At 36.9% G+C, this 17,184-nt stretch overlaps 3 protein-coding genes across 5 annotated transcripts; all 3 read right to left on the reverse strand.

Annotated features, from left to right (window-relative positions):
* Positions 1-336: 336 nt before the first annotated feature.
* Positions 337-8,445, reverse strand: LOC117638271 (pentatricopeptide repeat-containing protein MRL1, chloroplastic). Of its 3 annotated transcripts, none has more exons than XM_034373410.1 (18): positions 7,375-8,445; positions 7,073-7,274; positions 6,703-6,766; positions 6,481-6,625; positions 6,284-6,399; positions 5,644-5,772; positions 5,323-5,496; positions 5,031-5,195; positions 4,586-4,726; positions 3,936-4,035; positions 3,658-3,766; positions 3,459-3,550; positions 2,768-2,852; positions 2,094-2,325; positions 1,909-2,001; positions 1,644-1,692; positions 1,353-1,443; positions 337-1,163 (listed from the first exon to the last, which is right to left on the reverse strand). In XM_034373410.1, exons 1-18 carry the CDS (start codon positions 8,333-8,335, stop codon positions 932-934), a joined length of 3,180 nt encoding a protein of 1,059 aa, XP_034229301.1. In that variant the 5' UTR covers positions 8,336-8,445; the 3' UTR covers positions 337-931. The 3 variants fall into 3 exon arrangements, 2 of the variants coding, with proteins under 2 accessions (XP_034229301.1, XP_034229302.1); XM_034373411.1 differs by having other exon boundaries at positions 6,284-6,396; positions 7,375-8,423; XR_004587287.1 differs by lacking the exon at positions 1,644-1,692 and having other exon boundaries at positions 1,048-1,163; positions 7,375-8,423.
* Positions 8,446-10,395: 1,950 nt separating this feature from the next.
* On the reverse strand, positions 10,396-11,505 carry LOC117638104 (agamous-like MADS-box protein AGL62). The gene is made up of 2 exons (XM_034373202.1): positions 10,711-11,505; positions 10,396-10,488 (listed from the first exon to the last, which is right to left on the reverse strand). The coding sequence occupies exons 1-2, from the start codon at positions 11,503-11,505 to the stop codon at positions 10,396-10,398; spliced, it is 888 nt and encodes a 295-aa protein (XP_034229093.1).
* Positions 11,506-15,869: 4,364 nt separating this feature from the next.
* LOC117638105 (agamous-like MADS-box protein AGL62) lies at positions 15,870-16,773 on the reverse strand. Its single transcript, XM_034373203.1, has one exon. The coding sequence runs from the start codon at positions 16,764-16,766 to the stop codon at positions 15,936-15,938; it is 831 nt and encodes a 276-aa protein (XP_034229094.1). The 5' UTR covers positions 16,767-16,773; the 3' UTR covers positions 15,870-15,935.
* Between the last annotated feature and the right edge of the window lie 411 nt (positions 16,774-17,184).

Consider the following 17,184-nt stretch of genomic DNA (forward strand, 5'->3'; position numbering starts at 1 on the left):
CAATAAGTAGAAAGTTTCTTCAGTTTTATTAATTTGAAACTATATTTCAAATCGAACCCAATTTCAACATAATGAACTTCGACTAAACTTGGTCAAACACTCTGTCCTCAACTTAACCACCTTGAATTGGTGTGAAACACCAATACTATCCCCAACTAAACCACCTTCTAGTCTAGTAAGTGAGGAATGTTATCACAAAAGGCCTCAACCTTTTTAGTCAGTCTGAAACTACTCATTTATATATTTATATTTTATTTTGCCAAATTTCCGATATTGAAATTTTACATTCTTCAACAACTAGTCTTCCTTATCAATTTATTACCAAATAATTCGGGATAGTGCAAATGAAGGTGTCTTACCTCAGCTATATATCAACACAGTAATTGACATTGTCATAAGCATACATTTCAACTCCCATGATGGTATTGAAAACGAAGACCATAACTCTATACTGAAAATGGAGGTTTATTTTTTACATCAAACTTTATATTTAACGTGGTCATAAAACATAATCATACATTTTTCAACTCCCATGATGCTATTAAACGGTCATCACCCAGCTGCAACTGCAAGGTACCTACAAAGAGACAGGAAGGGTGGGGTTTGCTGTAGCAAACCATTGAACATCATGCATCTCTCCTCTTTGCAATCCAAGGAGCTTCTTTTCACTCTATTAATCCCCGGCTGTCGCTACTTTTATACGAACTCTCGTTACTCTTCTACAAACTCTATGCAAGGAAGAAACTTTCAACTTCTGGTATCCCATATTCGAAGCAATTTTTGAGAATGGGGTAGCTAGTTAGGCTCGGGGTAGGTATAGGCATGTAAGACTACTGATATAAAAAGTGTAAAGAGCATCAGCCGAAGTTAGGAAAACTGGATTAGATGCTTCTAAACTGTCTACTGGGCAGCATCCATATATTATGTCCCCTTAGTCCAAGGACAGATTGCCAGTTCGAATGTTGCGCTGCTGATGTGTGATTCCTTTTCCTAATTGTAACTGGGATGAGCCGAATTCTCCTGGTTTTCCAGTGAAAGAAGCAAGCTTTGGCTGAAGCCATCTTTTCATGGCCAACCCACTGATTTTTATTTTTCCACGTGATTCATTTCCTTGGTAAGGTATTCCAAGCCTTCTCAATAACGCTGCAACTGACTGGCCAACCCTGTTAAACAAAAGATGGCACATTTGCATCAACGAAATAAAGAATATACACTTATATAAAATTCCATGAATTCTGAGGGCGAATTCTGATGAAGTGGAAGTGATTTTAAAACATATTTCATCCCAGAAACCTTTGCCCGCAGTTGATCATTCATATCCCTAACTGTAATTGTTAAGTTATAATTTTCACCTTCCTGCAATGTTGATTGTCTTCCCCTTCGGAGACATAATTTGTGTCTTCTCTACGGGCAGTAAAATGGTCATGTTGGGTAACTTTGCACCTGCAAGATATGCAACAACAAAGGAATAAGATTTAGGCTTTATACAACGGAAAGCTAACCTTTTTTTTAATCTAAATCTTCCATAAATTTTTACAAATTTGTCCAATTTTCTGCACTAAACTCATTCAAAGCCAAACTTTTTTTTTTTTTTTTTTTTTCAAAGAATTGAATAAACAGAAAAGAGATGTAGTTTATAGTACCAGCAGCAAGCCGATGTTTGAGACCTTTTAGAACAGTCAAGATGAAGACCTGGCAAATTTCACACAGGAGTTGATGAGTAGCACGTACTATCTAATTTAATCTAATTTATTATTCTCTTGTTTTGTTTGCGTTTTGGGGGGGGAGGGGGGAATAGATCAGCTACAGCTACTGTTAAGCTCATCAAGTTGACCTACTCATTGAGACAGAATTTTATATTACTAAATAAAGGAAGACAAGCTATCCAACAACAACGAGAGAACTTACCTCAGCAGTGTGAAGTTGCAACTTCCTTGCATCAACAACAACAGGACTTGCTTTGAAGGATACACATGGAACAATTCCAAGAGATGCAGCTTCCTTCAAGTATATGCCATTATAAGATTGTTTCCAATTAGTTTTATAATTGGAATTGTATTGAAAAGCACTGAAAAGTTCAGCTTCCAACTGACCTCAAGTAATGAAAAAGCACGAGGGTCATATTCACCAAACCCATCTATCAATGAACATAGGTTTGAAGGTCTTGATGTGTCGGCAGTTACACCAAGATTCTCAATAAGTCTATTCTTGAATGATGCATCATAAGGGAGCTGCAAGCATCCCAAAACTTGAGATATAACTTCAACGGTAGGCATAATACCAGCTACAATCGTTTTGCGGTAGACCATTAAGGCCAGTGATGCCCTATAGAAACAATGCAATAGATAAAAACTGCTCAGAAGACTGATTTTAGCCTAGAAATCAAAATCATGACTTTCTAAAATAAATTAACTCAGGAACATATCAAACCATGTAAAGCTTTTCAGACGAACATAAAGATATATAAATAAAGAATAATCAAACAAAAAAGTTTCCTTTCAAGATACAGATTGATAATGTTTTAATTCTTTTTTCATGCTTACTTATTGGGGTCAGAAAACTCTTTACAAATGCATAACTTTATAGACAAGTACAGAACCGACAGTCTCAAAATCAATAAAATAACTCTTGCTGCTACATTTTTTGAGAAAAATTCACACATACAAAATAAGTGACGAGCATTTTCCAAGTACATTATGTTGCTTTCCTAGTTCCCCACAACAAAACATGTCCAATGATCATCACATAGAGTCTAAGAATCAAATACCATTTGCTATCAACTTGTGGTCGATCACGCGACAAGACAGGTTCACCAAGTGAGCATGCCTTCTCAGATCTCCGCAAGCACATGCCTTCAAAAAGATCAAATGTAAGGAGAATAAAAATGTATGAAAGACAACACACTGCAATAATTCAGAATATGAAGATGTGAATATGTTTGAAAACCCCAAATGCCAACTGAAGTCAACTGTCCAATTCAAATTTCCTTGAAGCTCAAATAATAAAACACAGAATCAAAGCATGCTATGTATACTCATATGTAAAAAGAAATAATTGAACACAAGAAAAGTTGTTATGTAACGATGTTGGTATGTTCTAATTAAATTGTATTTATGTCTCTAACTATCTTTGACTTTAGTAATGATTTGGATTATGATTTTCAAGTTTAAATTTTAGTGGAAACATCAGAATAGTAGGAAGCCAAGCTTCTGATTATCTAGCTAGACTAGACTTCCAACGAACCAAATGAAAAAAAGTTTCGAAGAGCATTTCCCTAGAGCTGTATTGAAGGTTATTATCAATCAAATTCACACGTTAGGCCAACTTGTTTTTATTTCCTTAATACAATGGAGAATCATCTCGCAAATCATTGTGAGACAAAATGAACCTATATTCATTCAGATATCAGAGCCAAACTGACAAAAAGAATTTTGTAACTAACTATACTGTAAACTCACCAATGATGCATCTACACATGACAAGGTTTGGAGCAACCCCATCCTTTTCGGCTTGAGAAAGGAGCATGTGGCCAGCTTCTAGATCATCCTTTCTGCAAACAGGGTGCACAATTAAACAGGTGCAAGTTTTGAGTTTTACGGAAGACAAGAATACACGCCAACATTGTCTTTAACACTGCATCAACTCTAGAAGACTCACTTTTCACTTGCCACTAGAAGTATGGAGTATGTTATGCTGTTGGGATGCAATCCAAATCCTTTCATTTCAGATAGAACTTCCATAGCCTTCTGTAGTTGATCCCCATCACCTGAAGTGTGATTATTGGCATCTCAATCAAGTTTAGCTAACACACACACATATTTTATATACACGCCTCAGATAATGTGACAGTTTAGGATTATAAAACAGAAAGGAATTGTTATGATACCAATTGACATTAGTTTGAAAAGGAAATAAGGTAACATTTAGAGACTTACACAGGGCTGTGATCAAAGCATTGACAGTTGAAACAGTTTTCTCAATTTTAGTGGATTTGAGATATTCATAGAGCTCCAGTGCTTTCTGCCAGTTTTTGGCCTGAAACAAGGAATACCCAATTTATTAAATATTTAAGTATTCTTACCAGCATTAAAGAGTTTACACTAACGGGAAATAAGTTGGGCAGTTCAGCAGAGGATTTTTCTCTCGATCACCTAACTACACAATTACTTTGATTATATGGAGCTCATTTAGAATTATAAGCCCCTATTTTCAGCATCAGGGAAAAGTAACGTTTCAAACAGCATGTTACGTCTTTGGATTGAAAAAACAATAACAATTTTTTTTATAACAAAAAAATTTAGAACTAATAGGAAGCATTCTTAAGAACAAATAAAAGCCTCCAGGAACTGTCGAGGGATAGAAGGTAGGAAAACCAACACAACTATAAGAATAATTTTTTATTTATTTAAAAAAATAGTACAAAACCCTGTCTGGTTTCTTAATTTGGGTTTTTATTGGATGATTCTGAATTTCTATTCATCTTCATTTTGCATGCTTGGACCAATAACCTATATGAAAAAATACGCCTAATTTTCTTTTATAGGAAAAAAAAAGTCTACCGCAGAATTGCCTATGTGAGACATACATTGCTACAGGCTCCCATCAATGAGCTGTATGATACAGTTCCAACTTGTATTCCTTGATTTCTAGCTTCTTGTAGGATTTCAAAGGCAGCATCTAGTTTTCCAACATGCCCAGCAACATCTATTAATGCACTGAGAAACATCTGTACGAACACCAGAAGCTTATGTAAGCAATCATGACATGTATCAGAGAGGAGTAATTTTAGTGATGATGACTGAATGCAAAGATCACATCAACGAAAATAGATTGAAAGATAAGCCAGCTGTTTTTCCCCTTCTAATTCCCGAGCTTATCTAAACCCTTTTAATTCCCTAGCTTATCTAAACCAACTAAATTTAGTGGCGACTAGATTTTGTAAAACTTAGACAGCACTAACACAATCCCAACTCCAAAATGACTGTGCAAGTCAACATGTCATGGGAAAGATCTAATTCTGAAAAAATCACCTCATCAGGGACCACGCCTTTCCTAGTCATATCACTATACACATTGCACGCAAACTCCCAATCACCTGTCTGGCTGCAACAGTTAACAGCTATGGTGTAAACCTCGGAGGAGCCCTTTATCTTATATTTGTGGACCATCTTATATACTTCCCGTGCTCGATCAACCTACAAGAAATGCACCAATCTAAGTTGATTAAACATACAAGTAAGACATAGGAGTAGAAACACCACATGCACCACAAATGTGAAGAAACTGACCCTGCAACTACTGTAAGAAAATGGCAAACCGTACCTGACCAGCATTTGCACATGCCTTTATTAGTGCACCGACAGTTGTGTGATCAGGTTCTATAGGTTGCGTTTCTGCCATCATCTCTCCTAAGACATCAAAAGCACGATCAACTGCTCCTGATTGACCACATGCAGTAATAAGCGCATTGAATACAACTCGATCTGGCTTCACTTTCTACTGCATGTAACATCTTATCAGCATTGAAACTTATTCACTATCCAGGAAGAAACAAGAAACAACATCCTTTCTCAGAAACAAAGAACTTGATAGAGTAATAGTAACTATGGATAGATATTGTAAAGTTTCTCATTCTAATAGTACCTTAGATCTCATTATCCCATAAGCACCAAAAGCCTTGGCCACTTCCCCAGCTCTGCCACAACCATCAATAAGTGCCCCATATGTGTGAACATTTGGTTCTACTCCAGCATTAACCATCTCATGAAAAACCTTTGCAGAAGAAAAAGATAAATGTAGTTGAAATACTATGGGAAACGCAGAGAAAAATGGATATGCAGAGGTTATGTTAAAAAATATATCTAAAATTGAAGATAGCAATTTACCAACTGGGCACTCATTAGTTACAGGATTCATGAATGAAAAATGTAATGAAGAAATCAATACTCAGCTTTAATGAAATCAAGTTTAAAGCTTCAGTAAATACAAAAGGCTGGTACTCAAATTCTATTTGAGATGTAGATGAGATTTAATTATATCGAATTCAGGGATTACAAACAGAATGTCAACCTGATGGTCAAAATTTTGTTTAAAGGGATGGACATGTAAGCTTCAATTCTTTCTACATATAAAGCAAGCCAAACAAGCAGAACTTGCCACCCTGGCAGCTACTGTGACTAAAATTGGTAATACAGTAAAACTTCATTTCAGAAATATTGGGCTAAAAACTCAAAGTATGCATGCCACTGAGAGCTGAAAGAAACCAAAATGAAAGATATCATACATCAAACATCGTGTAAACTTTTCCACTTTTACCGCATGTTGATATCAGAGTAGTATAAAGTTTGCAATCGGGCTTCATTCCAGCCTCCCGGACAAGTCGCAGAACATGGAAAGCTTCTAAAACCACAAAAAAGATATCAGGAACTTATTTTGCACCAAATAATTAATAGCTGTGGTAAATTGTATAAACGAATTTACCCTCTGAATCTTGAGAACTTGCACAGACAGTCATAAGCATATTATATGTACTCAAGGTTGGATTTGGAATCAGTTTGATGAAACGGAAAGCTTTGTCAACAGCCTTTTGCGATTTGCAGATTTCAAAAAACCTTGCATGATAAACCTGATGCCAGAGAACTTAGTAAAATAGAGAAACCCAACACACAAGAACAAATCATCAACAGAAGGTTGCATCCTTACCTTATTCATATCCAACAAACCCCTTCTTTCCAAATCTTCAAGCAATTTTAAAGAGTCGCCTAGCCTAAGAAGCCCATATTATTCAATGATCAGCTTCTAGAAAAGAAATTTGGAGAAGGGGAAAGACTGGTACGTGAGAACTCAAATCTAGGGGTTTATATTAATACTATTTAGAGTTAAATTGCATAAAACTGTGTTTCTACAGGGAAAGAAGAAGAGGAAGTACACGGATTCACTTTGGTTAATTACATCTAGTCATTTCAAACCAGTGCAAACTCCTTTTCAAAAACCAAATCCATTTTATTAAACTCCAAAATCCCAAAGGACCCTAAAGGTATTTTATAACATATATGTGAAAGATAACATGTACCTCCCATCCTTTAGCAAACGATGGTAAGCACTTAATTGCTCTGATAGAAGATCTCTGTCATTTGTATGAATCCCATGTGGGTGGGGAAACTGGGTCATAGTCCCAGAATTCTTTTTAGGCAAATGTCTTACTTCTTTGTCGCTTGAATATCCACTGCCCTTTCCCAAGTCCTTTCTGCTGCGGGTATGGCCTTCTATAGACTCTGAACAAACACTCTTCTTCAGAAAATAGGCCAAAAGTACATTTATTTCTCAAAATTACCATACAAGTATCAAAATATGGTCTTTCTTTCATGGCATTACCTGTAGTGTGATGGGAAGCTTGTGGTATTAAATCCGTCCCTGTCACAGTGATGTTCCTCAAAAAAGAAGATGGCTTTTTACCATTCAAGCTTGCTACAGATTTCGTCTCAGACTTGTTCGACTCATAAAACATGTGAAGCTCTTCTCTCACCGATTCTCTATTGAGTACATGAAAGCTAGTAGCTTCGCCGACTTCATCGCTTTCGCCAACTTCAACGCTTTCCTCATCATCTACAGGAACAGAAGGTGAAGCTACGCCAAAATTAGAATCACTCATTAATTTAGAGAACTCATCAGAAATTGGGTCACGACCACCATCTTCAGACCGTTCACCCATTAATTTAGAGAACTCTTCCGAAATTGGATCATAATCAACATCTTCAGACCGCTCTGGCTGCTGCAACTGAGTCAACTCAGTGGGAAAACGAAGCGGTTGAAGCACTGCGGTTGATTCAAACACTAAAGGCGCAAGAGACTCCTGCGCAGAATTGTGAAATTGCAGCACCGGCGTCTCTATTTCTTCAATCTTTCCGTTCAAAGCATCAAAACCAAGAATCTGATTTTCGCGGATTGGTAGCTGGCTACTGACCTCTTTGGCGTCTCTAACCTCTCTGAGCTCTCTAACTCTAGCATCGAGATTCTTCTTGGACTTGAATGGCCGATTGAAGTAGACGACGGAGACAGCAGAGAAGGTAACGACGGCGACGACGACGAGGAGCGAATGCGGGTCCAGGGAGGCCTTGATGAGAAACTTCGAGGGAGGAGAGCGATGGACCCCGGCAAGGCTTCTGCGTTTTCTAAGAGAGCGAAGATCGCCGGAGAGCGGTCGGGGACTATGGCCACCGCAGCCGAGGAAGTGTCTGCGAACTGATGGGAGAGAGGAGGAGAAGGAAGAAGAAGAAGAAGATAGAGGAGTGCATGAGATTAGTGTTAAGGTTTGAGGCTTGGCAGAGAAGCTCATCTCCTCGGGAGAGACGAAGAAGAGCAGAGGAGGAAGCTCTGTGTGGCCTATCAGCTCTGTGAGGGAGTGACGAGACTGAGAGTGAGAGAAGCTCTCATATCATGATTCATAACCAACTGCCTGGTCCTCTCTTTATTTAATCTGTTATTTTGCTCATCCATATGTTGCTGACGTGGCGCAATTCCTGGTTACAACTTACAGTTTGGCTTTTATTATTTTATTTATATTTATTTTGTTTCGTTCGTTTGCTGGTTTCAATGATTTTCTGTTGGGGCCAGTCGTATTTGCCGCGGATTTCTTTAGTTCTTTTATTGGCCCAAGAAAAAGCCCAATCCAAATCTCTTTAGCCTTTTGTTTTTGTTTTTTGTTTTTTTGTTTTTCCAGCACAAGTGACGGTCTAAACTACAAAAAGAGGGGTTTAGAGGCCAATTTAGCATAATTTTCCTAATTTTGTGGAATTATTACATATTATATTTTAAATGATGAAAAGATCTATATAGAGGACAAAATGCCATGAAAACCTCATGTCTACACCTAGCTTCGTCCTTCCTCACGTATTGTAATCGAAACACCTAAATTGTGAACCTAGTTTTGTACCTGCTCATGTATTGCAATCAAAACACCTAAATTTTGAATCATGGGCAACATATATTTGGTCAATCTTTGACCGCGGGTTCATAAGTAGGGGTAGACATGTAAATTACAATATAGTTCATAATTAACTAAGTATGTTTGCCTAGTTTGATGGAAGTTGGTCATGTAATGGAATTTACAATTGTAAGGAGAGGAAAGTAGAGTATGGCACCCATAGAGAGTTGTTTATGGAAGATGGGGTTTGATATAGTTTTTGTAAACTTACAATTAGACTTGACTAATGTAAAAGAGACATGATTATTATTTACTAAATTGCGATCCATGCAAGTTAGAACATGTATGTTGAACATACAAGCAGAAGATCGAATTTGGTAGCTAGTATGTAGTCCGTGTGCTAACTTAATTTATTTATTTTATCCTATTTACCTTATAAGGAAATGTTATGATCATACTTCATCGTCCAATAAAACGTACGTACTTATAACTGGCATATCCGATATTCGTGTTGAGAATATATAATTGTCTTTTAGTACAATGCATCTCACTTAACCATGCACGTGGTTAATTAGGGTTTTCTAATATGGCTTTTATTTTTTGTTTTTGTTTTTTCAATTGGATTAGGAGGTATGAAGTGGAAGAAATAGAAAGGAAAAAATTATAGATTAATGACTATAAAAATATTAACTGAATCTGAAGAATAATTTCAAAATGAATATATAAAAAGGGAGTGTAACTGGACGAAAGAGGAGTGGGAAAATCAGCATCCAAAAAAATTATGTATTAATCACTATACAAATTTCCTACCTTTCTATTTCTTATATTAATTTTCACTTTTTGTTGTAAAGTGTAATGGGAAGTGCATTTTTTGAGCAAACAAACATAGAGGAGAAATCATTCTCAACATCTCTTGTAAAGGTCATAACCACTCAAATAATTCTCAATATAAAGAGAGATGTTATATTAATTCTCACATAATTAAAGAGAGCTAGCTAGTATTTCAAAACAAGAAATGAAAAAAAAAAGAAAAAAAAAGAAAAATATTGACATAAAAAAGTTTATTGGTCATAAATATCAATACACCATATCATTAAATTATTGCACATTCTGCTGAGCATATAGTAAGCATTTTCTCAATAAATTAATTTGCTAATCAAACAGGATGTGTCAATTAGTACATTAATTTCTCCCCAATATGTTTGAAAATAAAGAAAGTTAAAAGAATTTCATAAAAAGAAAATTTTGAATGAAATTGATAAGTGTCAAAATTTCATTTGTTATGAGGAGGAGCGCCTCCTCAAATTTAAGGAGCCAAGCTTTTTATTATATAAAACTCTAAATCAAAACACATAAAATGTCATTAATTTGATTAGCCAAAAGGCATAGTTGCTACAACCACAGGACTCTTGATGATTAAAATTCAAATTAGCTAATGCTTATTAAAACCCTCATCACCATATATAAAAACTTCACAGAAAACCTCCACCAAGATTCGGGTTCCAGTCACTGAGAAACATAGGATCGCCATTGAACCCAACATTGTTAGGCTGGTCTGGAGGAGCCTGCATAATAGGCTCAGCTCCATTGAAATTGAAACCAAGATTGTTAGGATGATCAGGTCCATTGAAATTGAAGCCAAGATTGTTAGGCTGATCAGGAGGAGCCTGCATAACAGGCCCAGCTCCATTGAAATTGAAGCCAAGATTGTTAGGCTGATCAGGGGCCTGCAAAACAGGCTCAGCTCCATTGAAATTGAACCCAAAATTGTTTGGCTGGTCAGGAGCCTGCATAACAAAATCATTTCCATTAAAATCGAACCCAACATTGTTAATCTCAGGATTAGCCAAACCTTGGAGGCCAGAAGGCCCAGCAGCAGCACTAGAAGAAGAGCTCCCCACAAAAAAATTATTGTGAGCAGGGTTTGCACTTTGGGCAGCAGCACTAGAAGAGGATCTCCCCACAAAAAAATTATTGTGAGCAGGGTTTGCACTTTGGGCAGCAGCACTAGAAGAGGAGCTCCCCACATAAACATTAGGATTGTGAGGAGGGTTTGCAGTTTTGGCTGCAGCAAGTTTCTGTTTAGCCTGATCAGCCACTTTGGACCTCAACTGCATAAGAGAAGCCCTCAGAATCTCCATCGTGTCCAAGTCCAACTCCTCCACTGGTCCCTGCAACCCGCACTCCGCTTGGCTGGCCTTCAATAACTGGGTCAGCTCTTCCCCCCGCTTCCTTTCTCCCTCGATGCGCTCCATCACCTGTGTGAGCTCAGCGTTGAGCTCATTCAGAGTCGCGTGGGAGCACGCCTCGACGATCTGCTGCATGTCGTGATTAAGGGGCTGACGAGAGGGTCTGCCCTCATACTTGTCCAACACCTCCTCGATGGACGGGTGGCCAAAGCAAAAGGCCTTCTTGCCTGGCGAGAAGACAATGAGGCCGAGCTCTGTACCACACAGGGTACTGAGCTCGCTGGCCTTTTTGAAAAGGCCTGCCCTTCTCTTGGAGAATGTGACTTGGAGATTGGTCTCATTCTCCATTTTCACCATCTGCAATTTTTGGCGACCCCTACATATCCTTGGCATGGCTAACCCTTGGTTTGTTGTGTATGTCCGGTGGGCTTAAAGGGGGTATTTATTGACGCTTGTGTACATAGCAATTTAGGGTTTAGAAGGTTAATCTGACCTAAATAATTATCAATCTTTGCTGTCATTGTTCTTTTCTAATTTGTATATGTAGTTACTGAGATACTAGTTTGGGAGAAATTTAAATCCTTTTGTTCTTAGCATACATGGTAGGCACTTCATGAATTTTTATACACTAAATACCATTCTAAACTATTACACTCATTTCTTACTCACCAGTCACAACACATGCATGCATGAGGAAAAGTGCCAGACAATTGCTAGATTGCCTATAATCTTATCCTCCTCCTTACTTCATTCTTGGCTTTGTTCGGAGTTGCCAAAGAAAGAAATTTTGATAAAATATGACAACACAAATTAAATCTAGAAATTTAATGTTAAGTGAGGAGATAAGAGCATCTACACAATAATACTATCGTATCACCAGCTGGCATTTCTGATTGATACTACGGTCCAACAAGATTCAGCCATATGTACATCTTTTACAGTCAACAACAAACCTAATAGATTGTCGTTAACACTTAACCACCATCACCATCGCTTCAAACAAGAAATACTCAAGATTAAATTCTTTGTGGCATATACTCCCTGAGAAAAATACAAACATATACTCCCTTGGAAAAATACAACTCAAAACTTGCATATATATATTGTAAACTAAAATTTAACTAAAAAATAGGGAGCATGATTGTAGATGCTCTAAGGAGGTGGTTTAAGGAGCCCATTGCGTATGCTCTAACAAATTATTAATCATACTAGACTTGGGGATTTAATTAATTAAAGGGTTTTTATTTTATTTTTTTGGCAATATGACTAGCAATATGTTCTTCCTTTCACGGCAATATGAATTTTTCCTTCCACAGACTCTAAATGAACACCCTTGCATAAAGTCAGTAACTTCGGAAACTCAAATTTTCAGGGACTTTAGAAAAGTATGCCCAAAAAAATACATTTATACATTTCTCAAATTTATCATACCAAACTACGGTCGGTCTTCCTTTCAAGTTTCATGGCATTACCTCAGTAGTGTGATGGGAAACTTTTGCACCTGTCACCTGCTACAGATTTCATCACAGACTTGTTTGCCTCATAAAACATGAAGCTCGCCTATTCTCCAAGAAGTACATGAAGGCTAGTAGCTTCACCAAATTCACCAATTAACTTCAACACTTCCTTCATCATTGACACAAATAATGCTCCTGTAAACACGAAATTCCACCTTTAGTTGAAGCACTACGGTTGATTCAAACACCAAAGGTTAAAAAAGACTCTTGCGTAGAATTGTGAAATTACAACATAGGATTTAAGAGCACTTCCACCCATTTGCCATGGTAAAAAATAAGGGGAGGCAAGGGGATTACTATTCACGTAAATAGTGTCTGCCTTAACAATTTTTTTTATGCATTCCCACCCATTGCCACGGCAACCCAAGGGCAATCACTATTTACATGAGATATGAGGAGATGAATTTGTATGGATTTTGGTGTGGGAAGTGAAAAACATGGCTAAGTATTTATAGAAAAAAAAAATGAAATTCCTGGTTTTTTTTTCTAATTTTTTAGTATTTAAATTGACCGCTGACATCAACATGACGTCAGCTTGTCCAGGCCCCAGGCAAGTCTTGCCTTTGGACTTGTCCAGTTTCATGAAGCCCACTTCTTGCCATGATAACTTTTCCTTGGTGAGAAATGTTTTTAGAGCTAAAGCCTTTTTGCCATAACAAAAGAGAATGGGTGAAAATGCTCTAATTCTTCAAATTTTCATTTCATAAGGGACAAAACCAAGAATTTGCTGCTTGTGGATTGGTAACTGTTAGTGTTGTCGGAGGATTTTTTACATAAAATTTCCCAAACACTGATGGACCTAAATGGAGACCTAGCTATCAGTGCAAGCTTTTGTTTTCATTTTTTTTAGGCTATTGTTTTATTTAATCACAGTTTGGCCCAAATAATTGCAATGCAAAATCTTTTTACCCAATTTTATTTTCTACCATGGTTTATATTTTCCACCAACCTATCATTTTTTTCCTTTGTTTTGGTTATACTATATAGAAGGGAGGAAAGATAGTGATTTATTGTAATGCTATGTTTGATCACATTTTCTCTTCACTTGAGTTAACACCCAGAGTGCCTATTAGCCTATATAGTAATCCTATCCTCCTCCTGAATATGTCTTTGGTTGGAGTTGCCAAAGAAAGAAATTTATATTAAATATGACAACACAGATTAAATCTGGAAATTCAAAGTGTTAGGTGAGGAGATAACAAATAATTAATCATAATGGACTTGGCTATTTACTTAATTAAAGGTTAACTTAGGAACTTGTTTTTGTTGAATATTTGTCCGACATTGGAAGCTTAAAAATATTTTACTTTGGTTTATAAGGAGCTGAGTTACTCTCCCCTCCTCACCCCAAAAAAATTACCAATTGATTTTAAAGTGGAACCTCAACTTCCTTCATGGTATCAAAGCTCAAATAAAAGACATTTTGAATTTGACTACCGAAGGTGAAAGATTTAATATCATTTTTTACTTTCCATAATGACAATAATGAAAACTAAGTACGTGTATGGTAAACCCTAGGATCCAAAGACTATTCAAAAATAATTTGGTAACTTAATGATTATTTGCACAATATAAGTTAGAGCGTGTATGTTGAGCATGCACGTAGAAGATAGACTTTATAAGCTATTACGAAATCGGCGCTGTTGTCATTCTCTACTTAATTATTTTTTATCATATCTCTTATAAGGAAATCATATCATATCTCGTCGTGTAATAAATATGCTTACAACTGGCATATATATTTGATATACGTATTGACTATATATAATTTCCTTTTAATAAAATGCACGTATGTTAAATAGGGTTTTGTGAGCTCACTTAGTAGCTACTTTATTTTTCGTTTTTTTTTCCGTAAATGATAATTTTTTTTTTTTTTCTCTATTGAGTGAGAGGATTTAGGGGAGGTGGAGCAGAAAGAGGAGAACAATCCACATATAAAGCAAAATGTAGCAAAATGCTTTTCTAGTTAAATTTTGAGAAAATAAAAATCCGAAATTGCCCCCATTTAAGAAAAAATTTCAGAACACAGCCACTCCATTTTGATGGGACAAAGACGTCAAACAATAAACTTAAAATGAAAAAAAAAAAAGAAAAAAAAAAGAAAAAAAAAGGGATATAAGAGTGCATGCCAAATAATTTCCAACGAGTTATAGTTTTAAATTTATTTTTTTGGTTTACGAAAAATAAATAAATAAACTACTTCTGAGTTCCACCCATGTATATGTTTGCTTCTCCTCTACATGCGGTGTCTCTCATAATTTTTCTTCCTAAAGTATGGTTAACACTAATTTACCTCTCCACTTTTATGTTTGATTTCATCCCTTCAATATTACTTGTATTAATTTTTTTCTTTATTAGTTTTCACCGTTTGTTGTCAAGTGTAATAAGAAGTGTAGTTTTCAACTCTCAAATAAGTATATGCTTCTTTTCATTTTAAGGATTTAGCAATAGGCCTTGCGTGCATAGTCATACTTTCATTACTAGAAAACTTCAATATAAGCCATTGATATACTCATGACTTGTATTAATGTTTGTTACAGATTATTCGCGGTGTTGGTCATAGATTGGACACAGGTTACGTGATTGTAGTAAAAGCGGGTGTTACTATTAAAATTCTGCCACGACAAAGAGTGTATATGGCCTATAAATAACTAATTGTGGCTTACATATTACAAGCCACTAATGCACAGTAACCGTGACCATTACACACTAATTAAGGCCCACTATTGGTTCACCGTGGCTAAGCAAACCGTGGCCTTAGCCACTTTTTCCAGTAGTGTTAGTGCTAGTATTACTTTCACTAAATTTGCATCAAGTAGAGAGCCAGCTAGCATTTGAATACTCTACATAAAAGCAAAACTATATCATTATTGTACATTCTGATGAGCATTAATTTGCAAATTCAACAGTATGTGTCAATTAGTACAAGGCCAACATATCCGATAGTTCTTTGAACCACATTTCACATAACTAAAAACGAATGGTCAAAATGATATTAGATAAAAGGCATAATTTTTCAACCTGATCTGATATCGATATATACACCAAACACAATGCCAGTATGTATAAATAAATAAATAAATACATAATTTTTTTAAAAAATTATGATGAGCCAAACGGCTTAGTTGATACAACGATAGTACTCTTATTAAGAAACAACTTCTGATAGTTCATGGCAATCTGAAATTTCAAAAAAAAACATGAGACACAACAGAACAACACAGATCGATCACTCTGTTTTCTCTGTGGCTGCCAGTGCTGGCTTATTAATTAAATAAAATCATCATCACCCCCATCACAAATTTTTCAGAGAAAGCCTCCACCGAGGTTAGGGTTCCATCCACTGAGAGGCATGGCATTAGGATTGCCATTGAACCCAACATTGTTAGGCTGATGAGGAGCCTGCATCACATGATCATTATTTCCATTAAAATTAAACCCAACATTGTTAAAATCAGGATTAACCAAACCTTGGAGGCCAGAGGGCCCAGCAGCAGCACGGGAAGAAGAGCTCCCCACAAAAAAATTATTGTGAGCAGGGTTTGCATTTTGGGCAGCAGCACTAGAAGAGGAGCTCCCCACAAAAAAATTAGGGTTGTGTTCAAGGTTTGCACTTTCGGCAGCAGAAAGTCTCAATTTAGCCTCATCAGCCACTTTGGACTTCAACTCCAGAAGAGAAGCCTTCAAAGCCTCCAGCTGATCCAATTCCATCTCCTCCACTGGTCCCTGCCACCACTTCCCCTCTTTGTTGGCCTTCATGGACTGCGTCAGCACATCCCCCCATTTTCTTTCTTCCTCGAGGACCTCTAGCACCCGTGTGAGCTCATCAGTGATCTCACACAGGCCTGCAATCCGGTACCCGTCAATAAGCTTCTGCGTTTCGGAATTCAAGATCTGACGCGGGACTGTGCCCTCGAACCTGTCCAACAATGTCTCAATGCCCGGATGGCCAAAGCAAAAGACCTTCTTGCCTGGTGAGAAGACAATGATTGCGATCTCTGCACCACACAGGGTGCAGAGCTCGCTGGCCTTTTTGAAAAGGCCTGACCTTCTCTTGGAGAAGGTGACTTGGAGATGGCTGTCATTCTCCATTTTCACCATATCAACCTTTTGGCGACCCCTAGTCTTCTTCACCATGGCTAACACCAAATGGTTTGTTGTGTGTGTTAGGTGGGATTACAGGGGGTATTTAATTGAGGTTTGTGTACTTAGCATTTTAGGGTTTAGAGGTTTTCCTGAGCTAGATATCTCTTCGTTGTCATTGTTTTTACTTCATTTGTATGTTGTCACTAATATACTAAATCTGAATCTTTTTTTCTTCTTAATTAGCATACATGGTAGGCATTTCATGAATTTTTATACACTAAATACCATTCTAAACCAGTTGCACTCATTTCTTACTCCCCAGGCACACACATGCATGCATTAGGAAAAAGTGACAGACAATCTGGTATTATATTCTTGGCTGGGATAAATATGCCTTTGTTGGAGTTCCCAAATAAAGAAATTTTGATAAAACATGACAAAAAAGAGATTAAATCTGGAAATTTAAAGC

The sequence above is a fragment of the Prunus dulcis genome, chromosome 8 (assembly GCF_902201215.1).
Source record: "Prunus dulcis chromosome 8, ALMONDv2, whole genome shotgun sequence".
Classification (NCBI taxonomy): Eukaryota; Viridiplantae; Streptophyta; class Magnoliopsida; order Rosales; family Rosaceae; genus Prunus; species Prunus dulcis.

Bases quoted from the DNA above. Each gene is read 5' to 3' on its own strand.
- LOC117638271 (XM_034373410.1), bottom strand. From the start codon at position 8,335: ATGAGCTTCTCTGCCAAGCCTCAAACCTTAACACTAATCTCATGCACT. The intron at 6,767-7,072 runs GTACATGTTATC...TGGGCTTCTTAG, and splicing joins CGTTTGCTAAAGGATGGGAG to GCTAGGCGACTCTTTAAAAT. The intron at 3,767-3,935 runs GTAAGTCTCTAA...ATCACACTTCAG, and splicing joins TGCTTTGATCACAGCCCTGT to GTGATGGGGATCAACTACAG.
- LOC117638104 (XM_034373202.1), bottom strand. From the start codon at position 11,505: ATGCCAAGGATATGTAGGGGTCGCCAAAAATTGCAGATGGTGAAAATG. The intron at 10,489-10,710 runs GCTCCTGACCAG...CCTATTATGCAG, and splicing joins GAAATGATTTTGTTATGCAG to GCTCCTCCAGACCAGCCTAA.
- LOC117638105 (XM_034373203.1), bottom strand. From the start codon at position 16,766: ATGGTGAAGAAGACTAGGGGTCGCCAAAAGGTTGATATGGTGAAAATG.